Below are 11,181 nucleotides of genomic sequence, written 5' to 3'. Positions count from 1 at the left end.
TAGTTTCATGACAATAACTTGTGTGTAAGTGTATGGATCTATCTGAAATTGCACTAAAAGGTTCCATATCACAAAGGGAAAGCTGGAATTGAGTTTGGGGGTAATTGCCCAAAACGTTTAGGAATAAGGGGCCAAAAAGGGGCAAAAAATAAGCATTTTTCTAGTTTCCAGACAATAACTTGTGTTCAAGTGTATGGATCTCTCTGAATTTGTACTGCAAGGTACCATCCCACAAAGGGAAGGCTGGGATTGAGTTTGGGGGTGATGAATCATAAGGGGGTTCAAAAAATTGGGGGGGGGGGATTTTTTTTTTCCTTTTTTTTTTCTTTAAAATTTTCCATTTTAAGTTGGTTATTTCTGATTTATATATAGATTTCATCAAAAATAAAATTCTTTGGATTCTTTGATATGCTGAATCTAACCATGTATTTAGATTTTGGGTATTGGACCATAATAGGTAAATTAAATTTTTTTAAGTTCTTAGACCACATTCATTCTGTGTCAGAAACCTATGCTGTGTCAAATATTTAATCACAATCCAAATTCAGAGCTGTATCAAGCTTGAATGTTGTGTCCATACTTGCCCCTATTTAGGATTCAACCTCTGCGGTCGTATCAAGCTGTGCCCAGTGGAGCATTTTATTGAATTCGGTACCAATTTTCAAATAAATAATTTCACATTAAGGTGTAAAGGAGTCAAATTTTTTTTTTATTCTTCAAAAGTTGAGATCTTGGGGTTCTTTGATATGGTGAATCTTATCGTGTATTTAGATTTTTGATTTGTTTGGCCTTGTTTTCAAGTTGGTCGAAATTGGGGTCCAAAATTAAATGTTGTTTTATTTCAACAACATTTTAGTATTGAGGGTTCTTTGATATGCTCAATATAAACCTGTTCTTTTCAAATCTTGTCTTGAACATTGTGATTTAGATATAAAACTTCAATATGTTGCATTTTGAAGGAGTTTCCACACTGATAGGAAAAACCACAGGCAAAGTTGTAAACCATAAGGTTCGCATATCAAGCTGTAGAATTTGTGAAAGGGCAAAGAGCAGAGGTGTCTTACCACGACAACATAAGTGTAGAAAGAATTGGAGTGGTTCGGCAAAGGTATTTACCATATGAAAGCAATAACAATGGTAATAAACAGCTGCGCCATGAGCACATGATACGCCCGTCACATTTTCAAAGAAAAAGTTCAATTACTTCTCAATGTCATATTTCAAATGTATAAAAATCAAAAGGGAGCTTACATCAATAGATATAAACAATTCACTAAAGTTTCATGAGAATTGCTGAAAGTATTTTTGAGTCATTGTCCAAAACTGGAAAATCACCCCTTTTTTAATGAATAAAACCCCATAACTCGGAAATGTAAAATCGAAAATTTATAAAAAACCAAAGGGATCTCACATCAATATACATAACAATTCATCAAAGTTTTATGCAAATTAGTTAAAGCGTTTTTGAGTTAATTTAATGTCCTACATGTTGACAACAGAAGAACAGACGGACAACGATATCCCATAATACGTCCCGTAATCTTTGCATTGTGAAAACAACCAACACTTCATTATTTACTATGACAATAAGTTGTAATTTTGAATTGGCATATTCAATGTTTAGTTGATAAAATTGAATGTGAGGACCATTCATTCTTTCGTGTTTCCAAAAAATTTCAATTTCAAATAATTGACAGATTATTAGAATTGTTAGATACAACTGTTGAATTAACCAAACCGTGTAAGCTTTCATTTTTGAGGAATTTTTACAAAAAATTTTGTCAATGCAAAGTTTAAGGCTTTTGATAATCAAATATGGGGTTGTGGTATCATCTAAATGTTTACTGAATACACATTATTTTAAAAACTATTTCAGGGTATGGAACCAGATATGGTAGTCGAAATGTTAAAGGAATTAGATGAAAAAGGAGTGGATATATTAGAAGTAGTAGGAGATGATGATTCCACAGGGTTTGACCGAGCCAAGCGATTAATGCCCAATTCAAAAATGGAAAAAATAAGTGATAGAAATCATATCAAACATAACATTATTTCAAAGATAAATGAACTAAAGCCAAAACACAAAGAGTTAACTGGAATGGTTTGTGACGCAATTGTTAAAAACTTTACATACGTTGTCAACCAGAATGTAGGTAATCCGAGTGGTATTGAGGACGGCCTACATGCATCAATAAAACACATATTTGGCAATGAAACTTGGTGCGGATACCTTAAAGACAAGGATTCTTATATCCATTCAAATCTTCCCCGTGGAACTCAGATCAGATCTTGAGAAACTGTTTATTCAAAAAATTGTTCCACAGTCTAAAAAGCTATCTAACTTGGGCTCATCACAGGCAAATGAAAGCTTTAATAACTTAATTGCTCTCAAAGCTCCAAAAACCAAACATTTCTCCACATCAGCATCTTTAAATTACAGAGTCAGCTCAGCTGTACTCCAAAAGAATGAGGGTTATAATTACATTGCTGAGGTATTATTTGATAAACATTCTATACTTAATTGCAATTAAGACAATTGAACAGAAATTAGCAACTAACATTAAGGCTTTAATTATCACAATGAATGTGTAATAAATGCAATCTTACTTCATATATATATATACTTCTCTATTAAAACAAATAAACTAAAAAAATATAAAAATAAGAAAATACGGTATGATTGCAAATGAGACATCTATTTACCAAAGACAAAAAGACATATCTAAGCAACTATGTTAGGGCTTTTCCAAAAATAAATGTATCATGGGGGGTAGGAAGGCACTTTTTATTTGACCCCACCATGCATACATTTTAAATTGGATATTTCATATAAATGTTCAGGCAATCTTTCTTAAATAACCACCACCCATCAAATTTTAATAAAAGTGCCTTCCTCCCTCCCATACCATTAATTCTGGAAAAACTTTTACAGCCTTTAAAAATGAGCAAAAAAAACAATACATTATGATATCAACTGTTAAAGATTCCTGGGTAAATATTCTGATTATTCTACATCAGGTCAAGATTAATCTCAATTTTGCCGAATTCTATTCAATGATTGATTATTGCTGCTCAAAATGTAATATTCATACTACAAAATGCCTTCAACTTTCATTGCAAAAACATACAAAATATGATTTTTTTTAAGGAATTATTATAAAGATGATAAAGACTTGCATGATTTTAAATGAATTGATTTTTCAGTTAAACACATCTATAGGCCTGTCACCTGGAAATGAGACCCTAAGCAGGGGTAATAAATTAAACAAGAAGAGAGAGGGCAACAAAAACAGATTCAAAAGCAAACAGGGAAAAAGACAACGTAAAGTTCTCAAAAAGAAACGCCTCCAAAAAACAACAGTGGCTGAAGTCAAAGAAGGGAGAACATACCACAGTTCAATCGGTAATAATTCTTATATTGACAGAAAGTATGATGTGCCTTTTACTTTTGAAGAGGTCAATATACATAATTATTATTATAATAGAAACATAGAATCAATATACTTTAAAATAGAAACAAGGCTTTGGATATATAAAATAATCTTTGATACATGTGATCATTATATCCAAATAGGAGAATGCTACACCATCAGGTCCATGCATATGTAATATTCATGTATATATTTTTATGTCCCCAAGTCAAAAAAGTTTTCAAATTATAAAATGACTGTGCAATTAATCACAAACTGTGAAAATGCGTGAGATTTCAGCCAGACATTAAAGTTATATAATTAACATGAAGATGTAATCATGAAATTTACCAGACTTCTGAAGTATTGTAATTTTTGGGACAATTTAGTCACAAAATATTAATGATTTTAGTAGATTTTGATATTTTATAAAGTTGAAATTATTTTCTTTCAAAGACTTGGTATATTTTATTTTAATTAGGGTTAGAAGATTTTGCAACAATAGACATAGAAGAAATACCTGCAATTCCTGAAGCTGAAACCTTTACAAACATAGATGATGCACCAATAGTTTGTTTTGATTTAGAGACAACTGGTTTAAGTAAGTTATACATAATTAAACTTCAGAAATGAGTTACCTCAATTATAAAAAAATATTTCAGTGGATAACGTTAAAATTGAAAGAACTGCATTTTTTCATGACATCAAAGATATAACAATATCTACAGAAACACATTATCAATGTCTGTATATACTGTGTTAAGCCAAATTTTAAAGTCAATGCATATTAGGCTGCGTTATGAATAAAGTATATTAAGAGGATCATGAATGACTCACCTTGATAATTTAGCTTGATTTTGATGATTATTCTAATGTTATTTTTTTCTTTTAGTTGAAATAAAACCAAAAACTGAAAATTGCTAAAACAATACATTTGAGGGGCAATAACTCTTTCATTTTTTTTTTTAGCAATTTACACTTTGCATCTACCTTATTTTGGAGGTGAGATAAAATACAAAGATGATAATTTTAGAAAAATATTTACAGACCAGTGGAGCAAAACTAATTTTTTTTAGTTATTTCAATGAAGAGAGATATGAAATAAGGAGATGTGGTATAATTGCCAATAAGACCATCAACTAAAGTTCAAATAAGGGGGATAGAAGACTTAGTCCTGTTGATAATTTTTTGACAATTAATTGCTTTTTCGAAATACCTTTTACAGTTTAGATGCACAATAATAAACAAAATGTTTAACTTCAGGTAGATATTCTGATATAACCCAGATAGCTGCATGCACCAAAGACAGTTCCTTCAGTCGATATATATTTCCAGACCAACAAATTTCAAGAGAAGCATCAGAAATAACAAAAATCACTATTGTAGGACAAAAAATGTATTACAATGGTAATGCTGTTGTTTATAAGCATAAACATGAAGGAATGACTGATTTTTTAACTTATTTGTCAAGTTTCACAGATAAACCTGTATTGGTAGGACATAATATAAAACGATTTGACTGCCATGTTTTATTTCATACCTTAAAATGTATGAATATGTACAGTGAACTATGTGCAAGGACTGTTGCATTTTTAGACTCTTTGAATTTGTTTAAACTTGTTTCACCTGGCTTGTCATCTTATAGCCAGTCTTTTCTTGTTGACAAACTATTAGGTCAACAGTATGAATCTCATAATGCTGTGTATGACACAAAATTACTTTTTAATTTAGTCACTGAGAAAGGTAATGTTTCTCAATTTATTAGTGAACTTGCTTTTTCACCTAGCTACCCTCAGTTATACCAGATTCAATTGGCCAACTTGAAAACTTTTGAAAAGCTAGTTCAATCAAAATGTCTGTCAAAAGCTATGGCACTAAAGACAGCGAGGTCTAACCTAAGGTTTCAACATTTCCAATTAGCAGTACAACGAAATGACATGGCAGGACTCAAAGCCTTAATGACAGAAAAGTCTTCAACTGGGGTAGTTAGAGTGACATCAAACAAAAAAATTATACAAAGAGTATATGAGTATCTAATTAGTCAAAAGTAAAGGAAAAATATGTTTTGTTATATAAGGTAGTCAGTCAGTGGTAATACTTTAAGAGCATATGATACAGTTACAGGGGAGGTCATGAAGTTTTAACATAAAATATTATTCCTCCTGTATGATAAGAATTAGAAAATTGATCGTTGTTATGCAGAACTTTACCTTAACTAACCTTTTGTTGAAATTCATGATCAGAGATAAACATTAATGTGTACTGTAAATTACTGTAAATGGTAGCGTGAGCCCTGCTGTAATATTTGTAAATGTATTGTAGACAAATCTTCAATATATAAACCAAATTGTTTTGATAGTTATACAACTTTATATGAACCTTGAATTTTTTTAGATATCAATTGTTTTAAGTTTGTGTAATAATTTATTGTTGATTGGAAAACCATTACTTACTGGATGAGATGCATTTGAGTTTTTAATGCATACATAATCCAGTGAAGTAATTTATCAGGCTATAACCCAAATTTTGTTCATAAAGATAGACTGTATGAACATAGTATGATAAATTTTGACTGTACACTTTCTTGAAAAAAAGTTCAACTTGAGATAAGAGTTTTAAAATATGTTGAATTAACAGTTCTATAAATCTTAGTCTTAGTCTGTGTTTTTTTTATATATATTTTGGTGGATTTTTTTTATTGCTAGTACAGGCAATTAGAACAAGTATATAGAAATTTTTGGAAAATAGCTTAACAATTATAAAAAAGCTGCAGGAACAATTGTAGTCTTTTCTCTCAGGTGTTTATATTAGTAAAAAGACATCCAAGGTTATTTAGAAATGTTATTGCTGTTGAAACTTTAAAAAGCTATCTATAAATAACATACTTTCATCTATTTGTACAGAAGTATCAAAATACTGTATATTCAAAAAGTAAAATTTTGAATGAGATGTCTGGCATAATTATACTCCTACCTCTGTGGATGGGAAAGAAGGAGATCTCCATCTTTAAAAGATTGAATATGGGATAAAATGATATCAGAAAGACTTATACAAGTTACGGCAAATATATTCAAACAAACAGTATTTTGATGACTTCAATCATGACTATTTGATGTTTACATGATAATACATGTATTCAGGTATTGGTCAGGTCAATGTTTGTGCTGAACATAGTTAATGAAATTTTACACATATTCATTATGATCTACATTTTGCAAATAATTGTATAATAAACCAAATTAGGGTTAAGTCTAGAATTTGTCATGTTGAAGTCCAAAGCAAAATGTCTTAATATGTTTTTAAAAATTTATATTATTAGCAAGGCCTTTGCAAATTTTATTCAGTGAAATTATTTAACCTAGTTACTACAAACAGTATTTCTAACTGAGAAAAACATGTAATTTATTTGGCATCTTTATTTAATTATATATGTACAAACAAACGTAAGAACAGATATCCATTGAAAATAAAATAAATGTGTTAGATCACATGTTGTTGTTTCACTTCTATCAAGAAATATGTTTAGTCATGTTAATTCCCTAAATCAACTCGGTAACACACAAAAAAAACAATTATAACTTGCACATCACCACATAATACTGGATAATCAAATGGAATGGAAAAAGAGGGGCACTTACTGTGCTGATTATGTGTGGTAGTGATGGTAGGTCTATTTTTTGTCAAATTTATTCGGAATGTATTTTTTTAATATTAAAAAGAAATGAAAAGAAAACGAGAACAAATGCTCACATTTATCTGAATCTTTAATGTGTGATAAAAGAAAGATTAACCATACTAATGGGACATTCTAACTCATATCATAATAAGAAAATAAACAGAAAATGCCATGTTTCCTTTACATAATATTTTATGTTGGTGCTCCTTTAGAAATGAGTCTTATATATAAAGCAAACACAGCCTATTTACACCGAAATCTGCACATGATACTTAATAATACTTCAAAGTTTGATAAGAAAATGCAAAGGAAACTGCAAGATATCAATCATAACATTTGGTAAAAGCAAACTAAAGTTAGAGAAAGGAAAGGAAAAATTCAGCAATTTTTCAATTTGTAAAGGGGCATAACTCTAGAACGGTTAAAGTGACACCAACAAAATTAAAACTTGGTGTGTGTTGTGTGGTAAAAACATTGTGATAAAGTTTCATAACATTTGGTTGAGGCAAATAAAAGCTGGAGAACCTAAATCAAACCTGGGACGTACATACGGACGAACAGACTTACATACGGACAAGGGTAAAATTCAATGCCCCCTCAGCTATGATGGGGCATAAAAATTAGCAAGTTCTGTCATTTTTTTCCTGTGAATATTCAAAAAGAAAGGTTTTTTTTTCCAATTTCCCCTATATCCATTCAGAAATTAGCCTATTTGCACCCATTTTCAGAGGTCAAAAAATCTCTTGAATAGCCGGTGACCACCAAATATTTTTCCAATTTCGTAAAATAGAGACATCACGCTTTTAAGTATGAAAAAATGAGCAACTTCTGTCATTTTTGTTTGCTGTGAAAATTCAATCAAAGAGGTTTTATGTCCATTTCCCCTATATCTAGCCTTTTTGCACTCATTTTCACAGGTCAAAAAATCTCTTGGATGGCCTGTGACCCCCATATTTTATTCCAATTTCATAAAATAGAGACATCAAGCTTTCCGTATGAAAAAATGAGCAACTTCTGTCATTGTGTTTGCTGTGAAAATTCAATCAAAGAGGTTTTATGTCCATTTTCCCTATATTTAGCCTTTTTGCACTCATTTTTAGAGATCAAAAAATCTCTTGGATGGCCGGTGACCCCCAAATTTTATTCCAATTTCATAAAATAGAGACATCAAGCTTTCCGTATGAAAAAATGAGCAACTCCTGTCATTGTGTTTGCTGTGAAAATTCAATCAAAGAGGTTTTATGTCCATTTTCCCTATATTTAGCCTTTTTGCACTCATTTTTAGAGATCAAAAAATCTCTTGGATGGCCGGTGACCCCCAAATTTTATTCCAATTTGATGAAATAGAGACATCAAGCTTTTCAGTATGAAAAAAATTGCAACTTCTGTCATTTTGATTGTTGTGAAAATTCAATCAAAGAGGTTGTTATGTCCATTTTTCCTATATTTAGCCTTTTTGCACTCATTTTTAGAGGTCAAAAAATCTCTTGGATGGCCGGTGACCCCCAAATTTTATTCCAATTTCATAAAATAGAGACATCAAGCTTTTCAGTATGAAAAAAATTGCAACTTCTGTCATTTTGATTGTTGTGAAAATTCAATCAAAGAGGTTGTTATGTCCATTTTTCCTATATTTAGCCTTTTTGCACTCATTTTTAGAGGTCAAAAAATCTCTTGGATGGCCGGTGACCCCCAAATTTTATTCCAATTTCATAAAATAGAGACATCAAGCTTTTCAGTATGAAAAAATGAGCAACTTCTGTCATTTTGTTTGCTGTGAAAATTCAATCGAAGAGGTTTTATGTCCATTTTCCCTATATTTAGCCTTTTTGCACTCATTTTTAGAGGTCAAAAAATCTCTTGGATGGCCGGTGACCCCCAAATTTTATTCCAATTTCATAAAATAGGGACATCAAGCTTTTCAGTATGAAAAAATGAACAACTTCTGTCATTTTGTTTGCTGTGAAAATTCAATCAAAGAGGTTTTATGTCCATTTTCCCTATATTTAGCCTTTTTGCACTCATTTTTAGTGGTCAAAAAATCTCTTGGATGGCCGGTGACCCCCAAATTTTATTCCAAATTCATGAAATAGAGACATCAAACTTTTCAGTATGAAAAAATGAGCAACTTCTGTCATTTTGTTTGCTGTGAAAATTCAATCGAAGAGGTTTTATGTCCATTTTCCCTATGTTTAGCCTTTTTGCACTCATTTTTAGAGGTCAAAAAATCTCTTGGATGGCCGGTGACCCCCAAATTTTATTCCAATTTCATAAAATAGGGACATCAAGCTTTTCAGTATGAAAAAATGAGCAACTTCTGTCATTTTGTTTGCTGTGAAAATTCAATCAAAGAGGTTTTATGTCCATTTTCCCTATATTTAGCCTTTTTGCACTCATTTTTAGTGGTCAAAAAATCTCTTGGATGGCCGGTGACCCCCAAATTTTATTCCAATTTCATGAAATAGAGACATCAAACTTTTCAGTATGAAAAAATGAGCAACTTCTGTCATTTTGTTTGCTGTGAAAATTCAATCGAAGAGGTTTTATGTCCATTTTCCCTATATTTAGCCTTTTTGCACTCATTTTTAGAGGTCAAAAAATCTCTTGGATGGCCGGTGACCACCAAATTTTATTCCAATTTCATAAAATAGGGACATCAAGCTTTTCAGTATGAAAAAATGAGCAACTTCTGTCATTTTGTTTACTGTGAAAATTCAATCAAAGAGGTTTTATGTCCATTTTCCCTATATTTAGCCTTTTTGCACTCATTTTTAGTGGTCAAAAAATCTCTTGGATGGCCGGTGACCCCCAAATTTTATTCCAATTTCAAGAAATAGAGACATCAAACTTTTCAGTATGCAAAAATGAGCAACTTCTGTCATTTTGTTTGCTGTGAAAATTCAATCAAAGAGGTTTTATGTCCATTTTCCCTATATATCCATATAGCCTATTTGCACTCATTTTCAGAGGTCAAAAAATCTCTTAGATGGCCGGTGACCCCCAATTTTTTTTTGATTTTTCAATTACCATGCTACAAAATTTAAGTTCACAAAGTATAAGAAAATTCTGTCATTTTTGTCTATACCCCTGAACTACCTTAAGTCTTTTCTTAGTAGGTTATTGATGTATATAATGTTTCCCGATGTCACACATAGATAATAAGTAAAAAAAAAAGGAACACATATCTTGCTTCCATGTAATACAAAGGAAGGAAGATTTTGATGATTAATCTATTTTTTTAGAAACTGTCACATATAATATCTGTGCACTTATTATCTATCTGTGAATAACATTATTAAATTTCATTTTGTAATCTTTCTTTGCTTATATGTCAATCAAACGAGTAACATACATGTTGATTTACAAATAATACAAATTTCATGAATAGCTTGAAGGCCGTGTTTAGATAAATTCATTGATAGAATCACTGATTATTTTTAAATTTATTCGATTGGGGATAAGGGTCGATGTCTCCACACATAAAATAAATACTGATGTATTAAGATGTATAATTTTGCATCAAAATACTACTAGTATTTAAAAAATGGATGATAAACAACAAAAACCTTGAATTGTACTTTGTGAAGAAAAAAATAATACTAAGTTACAAAAATAGAATAATAAATGGATACTAAAATTTTAGCATTTACGTCATGTGCATAGAATATTAAATTACAAATGCAGTTTTTCAATGTCTTCCTTGTTTTATTAGAAGTCGTTTCGAAATCTGATTTATTTAAATGAAGATTAAAATGGCGTGTCGTTATTGTGCATTTGAATCTCCTTGTCTGATGAACAATTGATTACTCAAATATTTCAACATACTTAACATATCCGACGCCGAGTATGACTTTTAATAGTATCTTTTGTTTTAAATTAAATTGTTTCAAACTCAATTTAAGATGAAATTCATTCAGTGCACCTCTAGATTGAACGGGTATCTCGAAATTTATTTTGTATCATGGTTGTCTTGTGTGTAATCCTGCATTTACGCCATAACGTATGAACATGTATCCGTAATAAGTTAATTACAATTATTCATTCATTATCATTTTGCTGTAGACAGGTAAACTAAAAGTTTATCTCTACGTTTAA

At 30.8% G+C, this 11,181-nt stretch overlaps 1 protein-coding gene across 1 annotated transcript; it reads left to right on the top strand.

Moving 5' to 3' along the window:
• Nucleotides 1-2,210: 2,210 nt before the first annotated feature.
• LOC127719128 (uncharacterized) lies at nt 2,211-5,830 on the top strand. Its single transcript, XM_052225153.1, has 5 exons — nt 2,211-2,492; nt 3,205-3,403; nt 3,892-4,011; nt 4,674-5,153; nt 5,805-5,830. The coding sequence occupies exons 1-5, from the start codon at nt 2,211-2,213 to the stop codon at nt 5,828-5,830; spliced, it is 1,107 nt and encodes a 368-aa protein (XP_052081113.1).
• The last annotated feature ends 5,351 nt before the right edge of the window (nt 5,831-11,181 follow it).

Source organism: Mytilus californianus, unplaced genomic scaffold, assembly GCF_021869535.1.
Source record: "Mytilus californianus isolate M0D057914Y unplaced genomic scaffold, xbMytCali1.0.p SCAF_10, whole genome shotgun sequence".
NCBI lineage: Eukaryota > Metazoa > Mollusca > Bivalvia > Mytilida > Mytilidae > Mytilus > Mytilus californianus.
Note: the sequence above shows the minus strand (reverse complement) of the source record. Positions and strands in the feature narration are given on the sequence as shown.

Excerpts from the sequence above, each read along its gene's own strand:
- LOC127719128 (XM_052225153.1), top strand. The coding sequence starts at position 2,211 with ATGAAACTTGGTGCGGATACCTTAAAGACAAGGATTCTTATATCCATT. Across the intron at positions 2,493-3,204 it reads GTTATAATTACATTGCTGAG|TTAAACACATCTATAGGCCT; the intron begins GTATTATTTGAT and ends TTGATTTTTCAG. Across the intron at positions 4,012-4,673 it reads TTTAGAGACAACTGGTTTAA|GTAGATATTCTGATATAACC; the intron begins GTAAGTTATACA and ends GTTTAACTTCAG.